Raw genomic sequence first — 22,203 nt, forward strand, 5'->3', positions numbered from 1 at the left:
CCTCTGAACAGTGCAGGGGCAAGACAGAAAGACGCAAGGTTGGTGAACGAGGTTGTCTCAGAGGCTCTTTTGAATGGAAAAATCTACTGTACAGTGACAGCTGCCACGGTCAGTGGTAGGCTGTCGTCTGCGGACCGACATGTTTGAAGGGGAAGCAGAAAGACAATGAGATAATTTGGGAGAGAAACAAGACAGAACGCCATAGAAGTCCACGGGAAGCAGGAAGACAGTGAATCAAAATATGTTTGGGAAGTTTAGTAGCGGGAGGGAGAAAAAGGTACATCACAGGGACAAGGAATACTTTGCCACAGAAGTCCCGAGTTCAGATCTTAATTCTGCTAATTTAGCGGGCAGATTTTAGGCATGGCATTTGATTTTGATGGCCTTGTTTCTCTAGTAGATTGGGCATAAAATATCTTTCCAAAAACTGCTGAATTTCAAACAGATACTAAAGTTTGTTTGTGACGGGGTTGGGGTGGAACGGGGGTGGATTTCAAAGCCCTATGTATGTCAGATGGAATTGAAGCAGACTAACTAGGAAGACCTGTGGTTGGTATCATGGGGAGAGACGGTGAAGGCAGAGCTTAGCTGAAAGTCTCAAGTGTTAGAGAGGACTTCTCAAAACGCTCCAAAACTGTTTCAAGGTCCTCACGAGACATCCTGCCAAGAGTTGCTTTTCTGGGGCTACGGCATGTAGTGGAATCCCCCCTGAACCCCCTACCATTCAGGGACCTCACATCTCACTTGTGTAAGAATCCACAATGTGCACTTCTGTGCAGTTTTCGGTTTACTGGGTGTCAGCATCAGAGAGCGGAGAGCGAGGGGTCACTCTTCCAGTCTCCATCTCTGCCTCGTTTTGCTGGAGCCTTCCCGGGGCCAGCCCTAGTCTAGCTCTGCACTGTCGGACCACGATGGAAGGAAGAAAGCCAGAGCCTAGGGTCAAGAACTGAGCAGGATGTGGGTAACACTGATTTCTCCCAAGCAACCTGTCAAAGCCTTGGCCAGTGTCCATGGAATAAAATGATGGGCATGGCCTGCCTCCGTCTTCTGAGAATTTGTCCACTTTAGAGTGCAAAGGCTTCGAACCCACATCACCAAACATGATAACACCAGTGACTGTTTAGAAGAGGATTTGACCTTTCTGGGTTCAGTGATCCATTGAGTGAGGGCTTTAGGTTGTTCCAACTCAGAATGGTAGGTGGGGCTGACAGTGTCCTTCACAGTGTCCACAGGGGGATGTGAGTTCACCCTCCAGTGACGCCGAATTGGGAGTGAAGCGAGGCCGCGTTTCACTGTGTTGCCCTGTGCTGGTTGCATTGCCCTCTGTGTGAAGCTGCGGGAATGGAAGCCTTTTCCTGGCAGAGGGTCTGGATGGAGTATTAAGGAACCGTTTTTCTTTCTTTCAGACCAATGATGCCTTAGGAGCCACCTGGAACTGGCTGTACTTCATTCCCCTCATCATCATTGGATCCTTCTTTGTTCTCAACCTCGTCCTGGGAGTGCTTTCCGGGTAAGCCAGAGCATTCTCTCTTCTCTCCTTTCTGACTATAAACTAATGCCCCTGACCCCTGGCAGATCCATCCACATGCCCTTCATTTTCTGAGCAGCCCCTCTGTGCCAAATACTGCTCTCGATGCTGGGAATGCAATCAGGAACCGTCGTTTTAATCATCTTTATTATTCTTAGGAATTAAAAAATCTTTTGATTGGTACAACATTGAACACGGTATCTAGTGAGTGTCCATTTATCCATCCAGCCTTTCATTTCATCACTCCACAGTCAGAGACCTTCTGTGTCATACATGGTGCTGGTTGTTGGGCATATAAAGTTGAATAAGATACAGGCTTTACCCTCAAAAGATTCTTACTTTGTCATGTATTGGACATCACATTCCATACCTGTGGCTTGAATTCGTGCCCATCAGTTAACAAGCGTGCAGTGTCCAATGCCATGTGAGCACCGCAAGGAGCACACAAAATACAAGCCATGGTTTCTGCCCTTAAGAAACGTATGTTTTGTTGAGAAGACAACACAGACACTTGAAGCAGGGAACGGGAGTTCTTTGACTGACTGACTGATACAGGATACAATCACTTGTTTGGGGGAAGGCGCGGATCTATGTAGCCTGAAATGATCAGGGGTGGTTTCATGAAGGGTTGGGATTTTGCGTGGGATGCAAGATACGTAATAGGATAAAACAGAACCTATGGGAGTGGCTGTTCCAGGAAGGGGGCACCACACCAGAAGCAAACGTGAAGAAATGGGACTTGTGGAGAGGGAGGAGATTTTAATGCGACCTAATTTAACCTGCATGGAAGTTTCACTTTGGGAATTAAAGGGATAAACTAGGAGGGCTAAACCAGCGTCTTAGAGGGTCTTCCATTTTTCTAAGCAAAACTGAACATCGTTTCTTGTCTGAATGGCATCAGCTCTTGAAGTAGAAATTTATAAGGTGGTGCTTCTGTTTAAAACGTTGCAGACCGAACCAAGTTGGTCACCTCTTATAACTCCACTAACAGAGGAGATAAATTTTGAGAAGGACACAGTGACAGAGAGAACACGGGAGGAAATGAAAACAGATGAGAGATGTCAACAACATTTTTGAAGCCAGTAAATGGTAACTGATGTAGTGGCACGGACACTGAGGTTCCATTGCCTACAGCGAGGAATGCCAATGAGAAAGCAAAGTGAGAGCCTTAGAAAGGCCCAGGAAAGGAGGTGTCTGGTATGGCCGAGAGCTGGGATTTGGGGGGTGCTACCACGAGAGGAGTTTTCAAAAGTGCTTGTAACGAATGCTTGCAGGTGTTCTCCCCTGAGACTGCCCATAGGTGTCTGCCCCACCCATCCCCTAGTCCAGCCAAAGTCAGAAGGCTTACTGTCCGCAGAGGCTGAATTGGAGACGCTTGAATGGTAACATCATGTGCCTCTGAGGGTGGGGGTGATATTTTGTAATGAGAATGGGGGTGTTAAATGAAAGTCCACGAACTGAAGGCATCCTCCCAGCCCACTCCTCCTGCTTGGCCCTCAGCAGTGCAGCAGTGTGGCAGGGGCTCCCAGCATCCATCTGTGGGTACACTGTCCACCTGGAGAGAGAAGACCTATGCCCCCTGATATTTGAGGGGGACCAGAGTAACAATTCCCACCCGTCGCCTTCAGTGAGGCCCACTATGGTGGTTCCCTGTGGCCCCCCCAACAAGTTACTGTGAACTGGGTGGCTTAAAAGTGTGAGAGAAATTGTCTCAGAGTTCTGGAGGCTACCGGTCCAAAATCAGGCAGGGCCAAGCTCCCTCCAAGGGCTCTAGGGGAGAATTGATTTCCTTCCTCTTCCAGCCTCTGGTGGCTCCAGGCATTCCTTGGCTGGTGGCTGTGTCACTCCAGACTCTGCCTCTGTGGCCACATTGCCTCCTCCTCTTCTTTCTAGAACCTCCCTCTGCCTTTCTCTTATGAGGACACTTGTCATTGGGTTTATGATCACCTGGGTAATCCAGGATGACCTTTTCATCTCAAGATCCTGAACTTCATTACATTTGCAAAGATCCTTTTTCCAAATAAGGTAACAGTCACAGGTTCCAGGAACTAGGATGTGGACGTGTCTTTGGAGGAGGGGGCACCAGTACACTCACCTTCTACAAGCCCCAACCATTCGCACAGGAGTTTCTCATAAGCCTTTGGTGCCTTGCTCTTAAATATGAACACACATCTAGGGGTCTTCAGCATTCAAACAAAATGTCCAGCACAAAAGACAAAATCAAAATAATAAATAGAGAAAAGCAACTTGGAGGAATATGAATAATGCAGGGAGCCGAAGATAATGTCTTAAAAATATAATTTATGTCAGCAGAGATAGATGAGCAGTTATTTTATCCACAAAATAACAGATTGCTATTAAAAAAAAAAGAGAACATTTAGTAGCTAAGAAGAGCTCTTGGAAATTAATGTAAAGTAATTAATGTAAAATTTACATTAATGTAAAGTGAATTAATGTAAAAAGTGTAATAAAAAGATAATAAAGCTGGTTGGAATAAAAAGTTGATGGAATCACCTAGAACATAGAACAAAAACAAGAAAATCAGGATTGGTTCAGCATTCAACTAATAAGAATTCCATAAAGAAAACAGAGGACTAGAGAGGAAGAAATCAACGAAGAAAAATTACCCAGATGTTCCCAGAACCTATTAATGCACATTGCCAGTATGGAAGATGTGTTGAGATGTGGGCAAGGATGTTCTTTCCAGCATAATTTTTAAAGTAGGGATGTGCACACCTACAACAGTAGTTAGGTGTCTGTTGGATGCATACATGCCATGCCATACTGTGCAGTGCTCAGGAGAACAAAGACCACGTACACATTAAAAACTGAAAACAAGAAGGAAACAATATGATATAATACCATCTACAGAAATTAAAAATTAAAAATACATGTACATAGAATACGCAGTTTGTAAAAATTCATTCAAATAAAAGGTGTCCGCTGCGTATATTGTAATGGTTCTTGGTGTGTCAAGGAGATCAGAGGTGGGTGTGGAAGGAAAAGGGAACAAATGAATTAATAATGAAAATGCCCACTAAATACTCCACACAGCTAATAAGAAGAGACCACACCTTGAAAAGACATTCACCCCAATGTTCATAGCAGCACTATTTACAATAGCCAAGACATGGAAACAGCCTAAATATCCATCAATAGATGACTGGATAAAGGAGTTGTAGTATATTTATACAATGCAATACTACTCAGCTATAAAAAGAATAAAATAATGCCATTTGCAGCAACGTGGATGGACTTGGAGATCATCATAGTAAATGATATAAGCCAGAAAGAAGGAAAAATACCATATGATATCACTGACATGTGGAATTTTTAAAAAAGGCACAAATGAACTTATTTACAAAACAGAGACATACTCACAGACATAGATAGCAGACATACAAATGTATGGTTGCCAGGGGAAAGGGGGTGGGGAGGGCTAAATTAGGAGTTCAGGATTTGCAGATACTAACTACTCTATATAAAATAGATAAAGAACAAGGTCCTGCTGTATAGCACAAAGAACTATATTCAGTACCTTGTAATGGCCTATAATGAAAAAGAATATGAAAAGGGAACACACACACACGAATCACTATGCTGTACACCAGAAATTAGCATGACATTGTAAGTCAGCTATATTTCAATTAAAAAAATAAGAGACCCCACCAAGTTAAATCATCATGAAATGTCACAGCATCTGAGTAAAATAACATTCTGAAAGCTTCTTGTGATTAGGAAGGAGATGAGTTGTATCTATAAAGAATCAGGAATTAGGATGGCTTTGGACTTCTCAATGACACTGAAAGGCAGAAACCAATAGAGAGGTTCTTAATACTTTCTGGAGGGAAAAAAATCATTTCCAACCCAGAATGCCATACCTAGCCAGAACAGCAATTACTTGCAAGGACGGCAATATTTTTAAGACCCTCCTTCTGAAGACGTTACCAGAGAAGGCAAGTCACTGAAAATAAGGAATTCACTGAGGAAAGAGAAGGGCCCGAGACTCATGGCCACAGGGGACTCAGTGGAGAGAAGGAAAGGAGGCTTCCAGGATGACGATGGTAACTGTCCGACGGCCTCGGGAGTAGCAAGTCCAGGTTTCAGCAGAATGACGGAGGGCTCTAAAAATGGTATCTTTAAGAAAAAAATGAAACGAATATATTTCCCAATGTGTATTATTGTATTTAGAAGAGTTTAATGGGTTTCTTCAAAATTACATGTATGCATACATAAATGTTTGTATGCCTTTGCACACACACACTGATGTAGGCAATTAATTCACAAAAGACGAAAGTGTTACCATTGAAGGAATAGAAGCACAGTGAGGCCTCTTTGCCGCTCAGCTGTCAACCAACCAGACTTACCCTGTTAACGCTGGATTTTGAGACAGCCCCTCTGGCGCTGTAATTGCCTTGAGAGGATGGGGAAGGATAAATACGAGAGAGAAAAAGAAATGGCAAAGGCTAAAATCTTAGGTCCCATGGTAGGGAAGTCTTTCAGCCATATCTCAAACTGAAAGGTAAAGAAATAGCAGGTGTATAAGTGTAATGTTTAGAAAATTGGAAATAAGTACTAGAAGGAACAGGTAAAAGAGTTACAAGTGGTCACCCCTAGAGAGTCAGATTCAGGGGTGAGGGGAGGTGAGGCAGCGGGCTGCTCTTTTTTTCATTATAAGCTTTAAAAAATGTTTGACTTTAAAACTTACTGTGCATTGCTTTGAGAAAAATAGAAATGAATTTTTTAAATTGTTGCTCAGACAGAAACGTATAGGACGAAACGAATGTTTAAGACCATTCGTCTAGCATCATGGGGAAGGACTGGCAGGGAGGAGACCGGATTCAGCAAGATTAAGGAGGAAACAACCTTGTGGTACTGAGAGCTTCTGGTGACTTGTAAAACGGTTGTGAAGAGACAACAGGAGACGTTGTGAAGTTCTTAATAGTGTGTATCTTGAATGAAGCATCATAGGATGTGATGGGGTTTCCTGTGTATTTATTCATTCAGGGAGCATTTACCGGCATCCTTTATGCCCAATAGGTAATTCTCTCTGCATAGCCTGTAGCTGCAGCTCACATGCTCTACCTCTGTGACCACCTGTGGGAGGGACCTGACCCCAGACTTCTTTCTTCTTATATTTCTACCGAAGGGATAATTTCTTGTTTGTATAAGCTTATCTGAAGTTCTTTATCCTTTCTTATTTCCAAAGCGTGTCCATATTCTAGTTTAGAAAATTCAAATCAGATTCTCACTGTTGAGTACCAAGTCATAGATGTTCCAGATAAGGTTCCAGTGTGGGTTCAGGGTGTGTCTTAACAGAGCTGGAAACGGGACAGAGCACTGGCCTGCAGGGCAGTTCCTGTGTCTGACCACGCCCACTCTGGCGGACTGTCTCTGGTTCTCCTCCATCCCTCTCCAGACGGGACAGTGTGGCATATTGAGAGAAGCGTGAGCTCTGGCATCTAGCGGTCACGGGTGAGCCCCTGCCCCTGCCCCTTATCAGCGTTGTGCATTTGAACAAGTTACTGTGAGCCCGCCTCCTCCTCTGGGACACGGGACGGGACGGCAAGGGCTGTCTCCCAGGCAGAGACCCCGCCCAGGTCTGGCACGGAGTAGCCATTGGCTCTTATACCTTTGATAATATTGATGTTCATCTTCTCTACCTGTTAAGTGCAGGTGGCTGTCATCTGAGTAACAGCCTGTGACGCTGGGCATGAACCAGCTGTGAGGCCAAACGCTCCTCTCTAACCAGGAGACGGCCTCCTCAGCCTGGGAGATGAAACAGAAGTGGAGTGTCACAGGCCTCCTTAGCGCTTCTGGGGAGGCCGAGGAAGTGGCCGCAGCAGCTGGGAACAGCTGGTGTGAATAAATTCCGACATTTAAAAGAGCGATAACAATAGGGGCCTTATAGGCTGGGACAGAAACGCTTCCGCTCTGGTTGCTTTTTCATGTTCAGATGCTCAACGCATACGGTGTGTACAGAGGGATCGGCAGCAGCTGGTTCTGTGCCCCGGGTGGGGGCGCGGGCTCTCCCTCCTGCCGTGTCTGGCTCTCACACGGCCCCGGAGGGGACGGAGGCATTCTCCTCGGAATGAGGGGTTGGTTGGGAGTTACACTTGAAAGCTAGGGAACAGCTCAGAAGGTTTTATCTCTGAGACACGTGTTCCCAGTGACCTGCAGGCAGTTTGAACATTACGTACCAGGTCTTCCTAAAGCAGAGAGAGAAGGCAGTGGGAGGAGGCGCCCCTGTGTGGGGCAGGTGATGAGAAGAGTCTGATGAGAAGGGACAGGTAGCGCCTACCTGTGACTGAGGCCCCCAACACAGAGGGAGGGGCCTCGGTGGGAGGGAGGCTGTAAGGTGTGTTCATCAGTTTCAGAGTATTTAAAGAGGAAGTGTGGAAGGAAGCTTTGTCACATTTTTACTTGTCTCAGAGGAAATGGGATTTGATGAAAACCATTAGCTTAGGCTTGAAGAGAAGCAGAGCTTCCGGTCTCCATGGAAACAAACCAGAGCTGCATAAGCACGTCCTGAAGCGCAGAGGGGGACGACAGGGCCGAAGGCTCCCGTAAACAGAGAATGACCTCTACCCGACTGCCTCTACCCTCTGCTCCCAGCGCTTCTAGGGAGGGAGGCTTGGGGGAGCAGTGGTACTGCGTCCAGTCAGGGGCAGGGACAGCCAAGCCAGGGACTGCTTCCGTGTGCACACAGGGAGGGGTATGTAAAACAGGTCAGTTTCCTGAGCACCTTGGCTTCCAGGCTCTTACTTGTCCCTTATAACGACTCTCTGCAGTAGGTGGACACTGTCTTTATTTACTAATGGGAAGAGGGGGAGTTAGAGGTGCTAACCCCCAAAGTAGTTGCTGGTAGAGGTTTGGCCAGAGGGTACAATTTCCCACCTTCTAGGGAGGGACTTATTTTAATACAGATACACCAGGTGGACTCCACCCAGGAATTCTGGCGGGTGGGCTGTCAAGAAGGCATAAGGGGCCATTCTGAGTGACGGGAGTGAAGCATGTCTAGGGACGTGGAGGAGATGACACTAGAAGTATGGGCAGTCTCTGTCTACGAATGGCTCCTCCTGTGGGCGGAGCTAATGAGTTCAAACCTGATCCCAGAAGCTCTCAAGTTTTAAGCAGGGAAGACAACCAGTTTGCGTGTGAAGATGACCACCCTGGAGAAGCAAGATTGGAGGCAGAGAGACACGTTGGGAGCACCAGTTGAGGGAAGAAGCAGAGAGGCAGTGAGGCGTAAAGGAGTAACAGTTGCGTGGTGACGGAGAGGATGGACCAGATCCAGGAGGCGTTGGTGGAATGGGATCTGCATGACCTGGTGACTGTGTGGGTGTGTCTGAGTGTGTCTTGAAGGTGAAAATAGGGAAGTCTCTTGGACTGCTTCTAGATTTCTGAGCTGAGCCACTAGATGGCTAGGGGAGAACACAGGACAAAGAGATTTTGAGGAAAAGAGTTTAGGTTTTGGACCTATTGAGTTTGAGACAGCATAACATACTGTGTCCCTTTTGGCTAGCTCACAGCAGTAGGGTAGGGTTTTTTGGGTTGATTTTTTTAAGCTGAAATTATTGAGACTGTGCTGTGTACCAAGCACTGTGCTAACCCCAAGAGATGCATTATTTCATTTAATCAACACAATGACCCTTGAGTTACTACTGTCTTTTATAAATGGGATAGCTCTAACAGGAAGGTTTGGTAATTTGTCTAAGTTCACAAAGCAGCAGGTTCAGAATTGGGATGGAGGTCTGGCCAGACCCAAACACATCTTGCATATAGTTTAAATGTCCTTTTAGCAGAACTCAGTGGAAATGAAGGGGCCCTGAGTGGCTGGCGGGACGTGTGGAGCTCTCCAGTCCCACAGACAGATTTCATGTCAGACACCTGTAATGACCAGAGTACGGTGGGGTTCCCACCTTGCCTGGGGGGACACTCCTGGAGGAGGTACGTGACCATGGGGGTCACACATAAAGCTATGAGAGTGTGGGAAAAGTCTGCGTTTACCCCAGGACACCGTTCTGTGTATCAGTTGTCAGAGTTGTATCTTAGAGTGTGATAAAAATTATTTGAGGCAGAAGGGACTCTAAGTGTAGTTTACTCTTGGCCTCCATCTTACAACCGAGGAAAACTGACCAGAGAGTGAAGTGACTTGCTTAAGTCACACCGAGCTGTTTAGTGGCCGATCTTGACTGGAACCTGGTCCTCTGGCTCCCTGCCCAGAGCCCGTGTTTACTCTGCACAGTGGGTCTGGCTTAGTAGTGAAATACAGACATGGGTTTGAATCCCATGTCCATCACTTGTTGTCTGTATGACGTTACACATGTCCCTTCACATTTCTACAGCTTGGATTACTCAGTTGCAAACACGGTGGAATATTCTAGTAGCCACCAAATAGGATTATTGAGGAAACTAAATCAGCTCATTCATGTTAAGGGTTTAGTACCTGGGGGAGAGTAAATACTTAATCATTGTCAGCTCTTGCTAGTGGATTTCTTCTCTCCAGATCTCTGTTTACAGCTCTGCAGGTGGGGCTGGGAAAGAGTCATTTTTTTACCTGCCGTGTCCCCTCATTGAGTTAGTTAGCATGAACTCGGGTGTTTTCAGATTCCACTGGGAGGGCTGACCATCCGTGACACCCTGTTCCCTAGAGGGAAGAGTAATGAGGGACCGTTGGCTCACACCCCTGTGCCTCCACACGTGGCCACCACTCTCTTGGACGCTCTGTCTCTTGCCCTTTCTTGGAAATGCCCTCCCTTCCTGCCCTCTGCTCCTGGGTCTGGAGTAAGCCCCCGCCCCTTAGTTTCTCCTTGTTGAACTCCTGCTCATCCCTCATGGCCTGTTTCAACTCTGACTTCCTTCATGAGATCTTTCCAGAGCCATGCCCCCTCTCCCATCCTGCCGTTAGGACTGAAGTCTTTCTCCCATATGCTCCTACAGCACTATGCACCTGCCATTAGAACCTATTATTCATTATAACACTATGCAATTTTGCTGTAGAATTTAATAACAATAATGCTAAAGAAAAGAGCTAACATTTATTGAACGCTCGTTATCTGCCCAGTACTATGCAAAATACTTTATATACATTATTTTGATTAATTTTTAAAACAGCTCACAAGTAAGGTACTGTGCTTAAACCATTTTATAATAAGTGAGGAAGTGGAGGCTGAGAGACTTTGAGAGTCTTGCCTAAGGCTGCACAGTTAGCAGGGGGCAGAACTCTCCTGTCTCCCCCAGGATGCACTGTCTTCCTTGCATTGGAGTCATGAATGTCCCTGTCACTGTTAGATTTTGTTTCTTATGTTGGAGATGGCTTTCCCCAAAGTTGGACCTCTCCTAACATTCAGATGCCTTGTTCTTGTGCTCAATACATGATTGCTGAATTGAAGGGAAACCCAGCAACACCAGCCCCCTCTTAGGGGGTTCCTTACCCTCTTGTGACCTTCTGGAGGACAGCATTGCAGAGGACTGAGGAAGAGGCTGGTTTCTTAAAAGTCAAGAGCATAGTCAGTAGCGTTGGAGGAAGTCCAGGTGAAGGCTCCCAAGAGGCTGTTTACTCTGCAGAGTAACGGTCCCCATTTGCATCTAACAGGTGTTACAGACATACAATCATCACACGTTGAACATTTTCTTCCACTTAGCTATTGATTTTGTTTCTTTTAGTTAATTGCTCATATCCTTTGCCCATTTTCCGCTAGCCATATTTATCTTTTTCAAATGAACTTGAAAGATCTATTTGTATAGCAAGGATACTCATCCTTTTACATTACCTGTGGCAAATATTTAGGCAACAATCACTTTTAAAGGATAAAGCTGTCATCCTAAGGGGACTTGCGGGTAACAAAGTCTGTTGGGAGCCCCCCCCCCCCAAACTAAAGCAGTTACTCTTTCTTACTGTAGAGCACTTCCTTTAGAAAGCGTTTCACGTGTGTTCATTCACTTGATTCTCATAGTGATTCTAGGAGGTGTGTTGTGCTTTTACAGATCAGGAGATGGAAGCTCAAAAGGGAACACGTGACATGCCCTCAGTCATAAATCTAAGGCCGTGGTGTCCTGCCCCTTCGTCCAGGTTTCCTTGTGCACAAAGCACTGTTTCCCACTCCGGAGTTGAGTGTTACTGCTGGAATCTTTGCTGCTCAGCTTCTGCTGAAAACGTAGCGGTGTGGTTTGACACGCATGCACCAACACAACAAGGTGCTCTTTTGATTTAGTTATTAGGTCAACAGATATTTATTGAGCACTTACTGTGTGCCAAACACTGTTCTAGAGGCTGGAATTGAATGGTCCCACCCCTCATGGGGCTTATATTCTGGTATTGCCCTCATAATCTCTATTTTCTAGAACATCACTCCCCATTTTAAGACGTACCAATAGGAAAGGAGCATAATCATTGCCAATCCCCTGACATTGCCCCATATCAATAACTATACAGGCTGAGTTTGTGACTGTGCATGTAATGCTTTGGGGAGACAAAGGCTCTAGGCCCCTTTTATTGTTTAAAATTCTGTTCCCTCTCAAAAATCAAGCTTGTAGTGCAGGCTTTTAGTTATCTGGGGGAGCAGGGGCTGCACCAGAATAGGTGGTTCCGGGGACCTGGGCCAAGGTGGGAGGGTCATTGTCTGAAAACATGTCGTGGGGATGGAGCGGGGAAGCCATATAGGATCATACCCAGAAAGGTCAGCTCCGAGAGGCAAAGTCAAACGTTTGGGGAAAAGGAATAGAGAAGTCAGTGAGTAAGAGCCAAGTAACCATCGGCACTGTTTTACATGGACTCATCCCTTTTATAGAGAAATCTGAACCAATAGACCAGGAGTTCATTACGTGCCTTTTTGGTGACAAAGACTACAGCAAAATATAAAAATGCTTCCACTCTCTATAAAAGGATTCTCCTCTAATACACTGATGCCTTTGTTTATATTTGTGTGTACACACATACACACCTCTGTATGCACATGTGTATACTCATTTATATGCACATGCACATACATACACATGTTTCTGCACACGTGCGTGATGCTTTATAGTCATGCTCCAACTGTAGTGCCTGTAACGCTGCACTCCAGTATTTGTCCCTCTGTTAAGTACTTAAGAAACCCAGTAGATGGCTGTACCAGTCTCTGAATTTGCCTTGCACAGTGTGCACTGTATTACACACTTGCGCACTATATTCAAACCTATTTCCAGAATGTTTCCATCTTGAAATCCCATTTAGGTTATCTGTTTTTCAGAGGAGGAACTAATTTTTACTCAATAGAATAATATAATGGGAAGTCATGTTTAAGAAGATGGCTTTACTAGCAGACTGACCTGGATTTAATTTACTTATCTGCTACTAAGCTCCAGAGGGTACGTTTTCACTTGAGTATCCCTTAGATGTCTCAAACTTAGGATGCTCTGTACCGAGTCCATTGCCTCATTCTCTGACCCCACCACTGAACACACCCGTTACTCTTCCGTATTCCCCCTCTGTTATCTTTCATCACATTCATTATCCATGATAGCAACCTTAGTTAATCTTAGTGCTTTCATTTCATGTTTCCTCTGCATCTAGTTGCTCCTCAAGACCTACTGATTCCATCTTTGAGAGATTTCATAAACTGTGTCTTGGACTGTAGAAACTGCCTCTTTAAATGCTCTCCCTGCTCTAATCCAGCCTATTCTCCATGACCAAAGCCATCTTTACAAACTAGACATCTAATTACATGATCTGTGTACCTTAATTATTTATAATGGCTTCCTGTTGTCTAAATAATAGAATAATTTATGTGTTCACTTGTTCAGATTTTCAACAAATAGATATTGAGCTTCTACTGTGTGCCAGAAAGTGCTTGGAGTTTGGGAATATAAAACAGAACAAAACAAACAAGAAGTCCTGCCCTCATGAAGCTTGAATTCCAATACGGGAGAGTCTAAGAGTTGTATATGCTCCTGTAGGTAAATAAGAAGACAAACACTCTTCTTGAAAAAGAGTGCTTCAAATGACAAATACCTGTTTTCCCTAGTTTCATCTCTAACTTCAATATTAATAAACACAAATGAGATTTTTACTTTACTAAATGGAAATGTATCTGAAAACAAGTATATAAGAATATCTGGGACATTTCTTAGAACATTGAGGAACAGGGACTGTCCTTCAAGTAGTGAAATACATTCTAAAGCTGCAATAATCGGAACAGTGTGGTCTGATGTAGGAATAGGAGGACTGGCAGGAGACTCAGATTTACAGTATTTGTGTCATTTCAAATGAGTGAAGATGAATTATTCAATGAATGGTGTTGATAACTGGCCAGTCACTTGGAAAGAAAAAATTGGATTCAATCCCCATCTCTCATATCCTATGCCAAAATGAATTGCAGGTAGAAAAAGTACACATATTTAAAAAAATTAAATTATAAATAAATATTCAAAGAGGTTATGGACAATTTTAAAATCTTCAAAGGGGAAAGCCTTTCTAAGCACAAAACAGTAAGCCATTAAGGAAACAATTGATAAATTGAATTTGTAAAATTGAAAATATGCTGACTACCATAATTCATTAATAAGATCGAAAGACATGAGTTAGTTTTGAATTTTAGATTGAAGGTTAGGGAAGGTGGTTAAAAAAAAAAAAGATTGATTAGTCATAAGACTGTGAAAAAGCACTAGCTGATAGAAAGTGAGCATCTTGGGCACTAATGGTTGAAATGTAAAGGGAAGGCAGAGATGAAGATTTTAGGTGGTAAAATAGTCCCACAAGGGAAATGACTGAATGTAATGGGTGAGAGATCGTGTAGGATGCCTAATGATACACCTGCAGGTGTCTCGGAGAGCTTTGGTTTTCCATTTACTAAGACGAATAGTGTAGGAAGGAAAACAGCTCTGTTCTGGGAGGACGATGCATTCAATTTCAGACTGAGAGTGTTTGAGGTTCAGGAGGGCCAAACACGGAGATAGGATCAGCCAATATCTGTGTTTTAAGAACAGAAAGAGAAAAGATGTGACACTGTCAGAACATAATAGAGAAAATAGATAAGGGGGTCCACGGAGGGCACGTAGAGAAGAGAACAACAGAGCCAAGGATAGAGATTTCTAGAAACACTAACCATTAAAGAATTAGAGTATCAAGACTGGTCAAAAGGATATCGCAAAAGCATCGTGTAGAGGACAAAAAAACACGGTTTCAAAAATGAATGAGAAAATCCCAAATGCTGAACGAGTCATAGAGATGCAATACTAAGATGACTGAAGAATAGCTGCTGAAGTTGTCAGTGTGGAGGACCTGGCTGGCTTTTTGTTTTGTTTTGTTTTGTTTTGTTTTAATTTTGAAACAATTATAGAGTCGCCAGAAGTTGAAGGAAAAAAAAAGCACAGGGAGGACTTGTGTCCCCTTCACTTGATTTCCCCCAGTGATCACATCTCACACTACAGCACAATACCAGAACTAGGAAACTGACATTGGTGCAATCCACAGAGTATGCAGATTTGACTGGTTTTACATGCACTCCTGTGTGTGTGTAAGTGTGTGTGTGTGGTTCCATGCAGTTTTATCAAGTGTAGATTTGTGTAGCCACTGCCATAATCAAGTCGCAGAACTATTTCATTAGCACAAAACTTCCTCATGCCGCCCATTTATAATCACACCCACAGCCTTCCATCCACTCCCCCGCCCCCTCCAGCCCCTGGTAACCACTAATTTGTTCTCCATCTAACTTTGTCATTTTTAAGAATGTTATGTAAATGGAATCATGTGGTGCATAGCCTTTTTAAATTCACTTTTTTCACTCAGCACAATTTCCCTGAAATCCACCAGTCATTGCATGCATCAATAGCTTATTCCTGTTTGTTTCTGAATAGCATTTTACAGTATGGATGCACCACAATTTGTTTATCAATTCACCCCTTGGGGGAGGACATTTGTGGTGTTCTGAGTTTTGAGCTATTGCAGAGAAAGCTGCTGTGAACACTTGTGTACACGTTTTCGTGTGAACATAAGTTTTATTTTCTCTGCTATAAATGCCCAAGAGTGTAATTGCTGGGTCATAGGGTAAGTGCATGCTTAGTTGTATAAGAAACTGCCAATCTGCTTTCCAGAGTGGCTGTACCATTTTACATCCCTGCCAGCGAAAGGGGGAGTTCTGGTCTTTCCTTTTCCTCACGCCTGGTTTTAAAAAATTAAATAATCATTTGCAATGAGCATTAATAAGTATCACAATTAGGTTGAAATTTTAAGGTAGAATAAATCATGTAGACTGATGATTATTAGATATATCACATTTTTAAACATTATGGACCAGTAACTTCTCAGAAAAAAGAAAATACACCAGGACAACAAAACCAACATTGGGTGAGTTGGAAGGATGAATATCGAGTTAATACTTTCTACTTTTAACAGTTGAAGACTTTAAAACATGGTAATTACAAACACAAGCTTCAACTGATAGCTTCCTTATTCATCAATTTATTAAAGAGCCTGAAGAAATGGTCCTTGTCCTGAATGACCTCTCAAAGCTTAGCCCATCTATTTTTTTTAGCCTCAATCCTACATTCCCTCTCCTTTAGCCTTGCCACACACTTGGCATTCCTGGGTTCCCCAGTACACACACCTCCGTTCCTTTGTGCCCTTAGCCTGGAAATACCCGCTGTATCCTCCTTCACACACCTGCCTTATTTGACTAGAGAACTCTAACTCATCTTTCAAAGTCAAATTCCCCTTAAGTTTCCTCATCTGTGTTTTTCTGGCACTGTACGTAATGTTCTGTTAGAGCTCTGGCCTCATATTCTAGTTGTTTGTGGAGGTCTTTGCCCCTTTCACAGGTCTGTGAAGGCAGACCCCATGGTGGGTTCACCTTGGCAAGCGTACTTCACAGGCACTCAGTAGGCTCCCAGTAGGTGCCCTCCCGTGAACAAATCAAAGCCTGTCTTCCTATTTACGGGATGTCTGTATTCGTCAGAAATTTTCCTGAGATTTGGGGCACTGTTTTCTGTGGGTATAATTCCCCTGAAACCCAAGTTGAATATTAGTTGAAGAGCACAGCTCACTGTAGCAGAACTCCATTGTTTTGCTGGTGTTGAGGGCCAACTCTAAGAACTAAGGACAACCGTGCTCAGAACTTACCCATCGCAGGGAGGAGGGAGCGCTTGTCATTATCAGTATGATGGACGTGGCCCAGTGTAATCAGATTGCTGCTGTTGGAGGGGCTCTTTCGTGTTACTGTTGTTTGCTGACATAATTTATCCCCTGTGCTCATTTCATTGTGGCTTGTATGCCAAAATCTTAATCTCTTCACGATTAGGTTTTTTTTTTTTTTTTTTTGCTTGAACCCATGTCTCTTTTTCTGGTCTGTGGCATCTCATATTAATTGATTGCACCACGTGGAAATTCATAATCGTGTTAGAGCCTCACTTCATTCTGAGCTTATAGCCCGTAGTCAAGCCCCTATAATTAGGTATGTTTTCTGTGCGCTTGCAGACGTTGCACACCGAGGTGGCTGAAATAATACGCCCCAATTTCCCCGGCTGATAATCACAGTCGGTACAACTTGGTTATATACTGGGTGCTTGGCATTTCTAGCTGTTGCGTTCCAGTGCTGTTAGAGTTGGAGTCGGGTTAAACGTTCTTTATTCTCCCCTCGGTGTCAAGGGCACCCCTACAGGCGCAACACTCAAGTATCGCTGCTCCCAGATAGTCCCCATTCAGCAAAAACACTGAAATTACTCTTTCCTCTTGGGGAAGCGGACTCCGGTACAGAGGGAGGACATGGAGATGCCGTGCTCCTGTTTCACAGAGAATCCGGGCAGTGATCAGCTATTGAGAGCATTTGTGAGAATAGGAGGGACCCCAAAGCCTGTTAAAGGGGCCTCATTACTCTCACCATATTAAACTAAACTGGATAACTAATCTCTTGACCAGTTGACAAATCCATAGGCTCAAGTTGACCAGACCAGAGGAGACCCCTTAACTCTCACCAGAGTTGACTGAAATGGCCAGAAAATGGAATATGATCCTTCCTCACTCCTCCCATGACCCACTGTGCTGTACACACAGAAGTATCTCTGACATCAGCTGGCGAACACATTCTCACCTTACTCCCTTCCTTTAGCTCAAGGTACCCGGTGGTCAAAGGTAATACAAGGGAGGGATGACCCTATTAGCAGACATCAGTGCCTGAGCCAGCAGACATCTGAGACCAAGAACTGAGGGAAGAAGACACGAGATTTTGTTTTAAGTACTAGAAGAAGGCAAGGAGAAGAAACCCTCGTTTGATGATTTAGGAAGATACTTTTTCAGCAAATGTTTATCAAGCACCTGTATGCTGGCCACTCAGAGTTTAACAGTAGACAGGAAGATGCGGTTCCTCGCCCGCATGAACTTCATGGTCTAATGGCTAAGACAGAAAACAAGCAAATAACACAGTCTTAATGGTAAATCTTAGGAAAAAAATGCACAGGCTATGAATAGCAGCTCTGGCTCAGCTGAGGGTGAAAAACAGGTGCCAGACCCGGCCACCTGCCTGGGGCTGACCTCGGTGTCAGACCTGGGAGCGTGCTTTCCTCAGCTCCCACGACTGCACTTTCTCTCTCTCCCACTGGAGAAGTGGCATGTGTTTTACTCTCGTAGGACAGTGTCCATTATTCTGAAGATGTCACTTCCCAACCATTGACGCTACAAAACATCACCAAGCAACAGCACCGTGAATGGGTTCCTGAAGCTGTGTGGGACACCCCCTGTTCTGCACTGCGTGGGGTTGAAAAGGGTGCCTCTGTGTTCACCAGCAGTGAAAGAGGTCCCAGGGGATCAAGCAACTTAATATTCCTTCCAGAGATAATGCGTTGGCCTCCGGGACTAGGCATTTATTGCTATCTCTACCCTCTGTATTCCCTCTGCATGCACCTATGAATAGGAAAAAAAGGTCTGAAACAGTCAGAGAGAACCTCAAGGCCAAATCATGTCCCAGATTGTCTGCCCCCCGGAGAGGAGGTACATTTTTCATTCAGTCGCTCATTTCTGGCCCCTTTGCTCAGCACTGTCCTCAGAAGCAGTTGCAAACAATTGTCTCTAGGTTGGTCATTTTTTTACAGTTTAGCAAAAATTATCCCTTCTTTCTAGGAATGTCTTGTCCAGCTCATCATTCAACCCTGGTCAGGATCTGGTCCTGGCAAAATCTGAAAACTAGGCATTGGTACTTGAGATCACATACCTTTGTTCTCCCCCAGTTTCACGTCCCCCCTAAAGTTTCCCCATCCTTTTGTCAGGGAGGAACATGATTTGATGGATGAGCCATTTATTCACAGATGGCTTTTTGGTCTGGGTTCCCCTGAAAGAAGACCCTAAGGAAAGGACTGGGTCTAGGTGGTTTATTTGGGAGGTGACCCCTAGCTGCAAAAGGGAGTGAAAAGGGAAACTGAGACAGAGAAGGGGAAAGAGCCAAGTAGCATGCGTTAATTGGGAGGGCAGGCAGAACCGATTGCTGAGGCTTAACCCCTTGGGAGCCTTCTGGGAACAATATAAGATATATTTCAGAATTTTCCACTGAGGCCTAGGACGTTGGATATATAATTTATTTATAATCTCCATTAATTCCTGTCCCTCCTTGAGTGATGACACTTTGGGGCTGCCCTGCTTGTGGGCTGATCAAGCCTTTGGGGGACTGAAGAAATCCCTCAGACGGGGAAACAGAAAGATGCTGGCACTTGAGGTGGGAGCGGTCACATTTGTCAAAGGCTCTGTCCTTGGCAGATGCACAGGGTCTGTCCCTCGCAGCTTCAGGACAACTCAGAGGTGATCTGAGAGGGTATGAGGTGGGGCATCCCGGCCGTACACTGCTTGCTGCCCATTCAGGGACTATTTCCTTCATCCAGCATACGTTGAGCCCCTACTGTGTACCAGGAACGGTTTTTCCGAGGTTAGTGTCCAGCTGAGTGAAAAGAGGCAGAGTGGGACTAGAACTGAGGCATGGAGTGGGCTGGGAGAGCAGGTGGTCCCCTGCCCAGAGCGAGGGCGGGCGTCCGTCAATGGTCCAGGGGATAGACGCTCCCTGGATAGGCGTGCTGCTCAGAAGCCATGGGCTGGGCACTCCAGTCACAGCCCATAAGGACTGCCCACGTCCTGAAAGTTGAGGTCACCCTGACCCCCCTCCTTCCATACAGCCTGGTTTCCTCTCCCCAGCCTCATTCATCAGTCTGCACCCTGTACCTCTCCTGCCAGCTTGAAGTCCTTACCCATTTCTCTCTGCCTTCGCCTCTCCCCAGCACACGCACCATTCCACTTGATCCCAGTGTGTGCTGGTCCTGCTCAGCCTTCCTGCCCTTTTCCCTCCCACCCGCCCGCCCGCGGGGAAGTGCAGGTTTCCCATCATTGTGATGTAGTTCCCACGTAGCGACAGCTAATCCCATTAAGGGCCCATTTAAGCAATGCTAGAGTCTGGCGCTTTTATGACTTAAGCAATTGGGGATCTCCTTCTGTTAATAGTGATGAATGATAGACTAAGTAAGCAGAGTCTCAGTTAAAACACTCATCCATCATGTTTCATGTCACAGAGTCTAATCTCTAACTCAGTAGGTCTGTAAATTAAAAATACTGAGTTTCAGTAGCGAGAGGGTCATTCAGTCCTAGAGCCTCAGGACGCTCCCTGTAATCTGGGTCCGGTCCTGTCTATCAGTTTCACAGAAATCCTGTGTTTTCTGGCCCCGTCGTCTTCCCTCTCCTCAAGGAGAAGAGTGGCAGAGGCGTGAACTGTCAGGAAGAAGGAAGAAAGTGGCTGTGCTTGTCCCAGGAGCCAGAGCAGAAGTCCTTGGGGTGCGAGCTCCTTTGGCAGCTGTGTGGCCCAAACACTGGTGTCACCCGTGAGGGGCCTGGAGCAAGCAGCCGCCTCTCTCGGCTGCCCTGTGCTCAGTGTGGGAGTTCAGGCTCTCTTCCCCCCTGTTTTGGTTTCTTTTCCTTCTTTGTCTCCATCTGATTTTTGATAGCAAAGGTTAATGTTATAATTAAACAATCAATTTAGCAAATTTCTTTGGGGATCTCCTTTCCTTTCCTTTGGCAACTGCAGCGCCTCTGATCTCCAGAGATCCCCTGCGAAGCACATCTGCGGTGTTTTCACTTTCCCTCCTCTGCAGTCGTTGCTGTTTTTTTTTCTCTTTTTAATGCTGTTTTCAAGGGCTAACAAATGATAAATAAGACACAGCATGTTCGTGGCTTATATAAACAGAAAGGAATAGATCTCCTTCTCTCTGCAGGAGGAGAGACAACAGGGGCAAGCTGATGGCTGTTACCCAAGGCCTCGCTCCCAAACATCACAGGATTTGAAGCCTAAGAATATTAATTGGATATTGTGAGAAGAGGGGCAATTTCAAATCCCCAATAGGGACACGCTGTGCTGAAGTGAGGTGTGAGTGAGAAAATTTACCTGGCGGTGATATTGGTCATATTTCCTTCTGTGCTTTGTTTCTCTTGCAAAACATATACGTGGCCAGAGATGGAGGGGAGGGGGGGAAGGGAGTTCGTGGTGGGGAGAAGAGGAGGAGAAATAAACTTTGAAAATCCTGGTTGCCACGACAACGGAAAGAGCTCCAAAAGCGGCATCTCTGAACTAGTTTTGCATGGGAAGGCACGGGAGCCCAGAAGGAAAGAATTAAAATCTCACAAATAATAAAACAGTGATCATGAGGCCGAGGGCACTTCGGAAGAGGCTGTTGGCACGTCTTGCCACTCTCTGGGGACCCGGGCTGTTGGAGCTGCTCGCTCCTGGCTGGCCGTGGCAGGGACTGCAGGATTGCTGCTCCGTGCTAGAATGCGTTTTGCAACCTCCTGGGCTCTGGACAATGCGAGGCTGAGCGATTCTGATGAAAGAGACCGCATTGGGTGTGGAGCCTCTGGTGCGGGAGAAACTGGGCTCTCCTCCTGCTCTGCATCTCCTCCCCACCCCTCCCCCAAACCCCCTCCCTGCTCTTCCCCCAAACCCCCTCCCATTGCCCAGCATTACCCCTGGCAGCCAAGTGCCCCAGAACTGTGTGGGGTTTAGACAAAAGACAGCAGCATTGAGAAACATAAAATGTCAGGGCCGAGATGGATTGTAGCTGATTGTTTGTCTGCCATACTCAAATTGGAAATGCACCTGAAGCATCTTAGAACCGTTTACTCTTAAAAAAAAAAAATGGGTGTGTTTCATTGAATGGAGAACTCCCTTGGTGCTCCCTTGTCCTTGTTCATATATTGTTCGTTTTTTTCCTCGTTAGAATAGCTATGGACATGGCAATACACCTCCTGCCTTCATAGAATCAGCGTTGACCTGACAGCATTTTGAACCAATCCGTGAATTAACACACTTATTCTTAGAACTGGGTGAAGTTGGGGATCCTGCTGCCACCTTGTGCTTGCTCGATATTGGTACCTATTAGTCTGTAGGCTCCTCTGTCTCTACCACCATGCGCAGGATCTGGCACACAATAATTACATAATATATGTTTGTTGAATGAATGAATGAGTGCTTGACTCCAGGTCAGATACCAGGTCCTCCTTATCATACGTGCTCTGGCTAGACTCCAACAAAGGGCCGTGTGACCATAATCCACATCAAGCTCAACAGATGACATGCAGGTGAACCAAGACCCCTAAGGAGGACAACAACTCTGCTGAAATAAGCAGATCACTGAGTGAGTTCTTTGGGTCATCAGAAACTAACCTCCTAATCTCC

General features: G+C 45.2%; 1 protein-coding gene across 5 annotated transcripts in view; it reads left to right on the plus strand.

Annotated features, from left to right (window-relative positions):
- The window catches only part of CACNA1E (calcium voltage-gated channel subunit alpha1 E), a 439,633-nt gene that overhangs the window by 302,044 nt on the left and 115,386 nt on the right, over positions 1-22,203 (plus strand). For all 5 annotated transcript variants that reach the window (XM_064478060.1, XM_064478056.1, XM_064478059.1 and 2 more), the window contains one exon: positions 1,407-1,510. In XM_064478060.1, the coding sequence (XP_064334130.1) occupies positions 1,407-1,510 (104 nt within the window). The remainder of the gene's footprint in view (positions 1-1,406; positions 1,511-22,203) is intronic.

This window comes from Camelus dromedarius, chromosome 23 (genome assembly GCF_036321535.1).
Source record: "Camelus dromedarius isolate mCamDro1 chromosome 23, mCamDro1.pat, whole genome shotgun sequence".
Taxonomy (NCBI): domain Eukaryota; kingdom Metazoa; phylum Chordata; class Mammalia; order Artiodactyla; family Camelidae; genus Camelus; species Camelus dromedarius.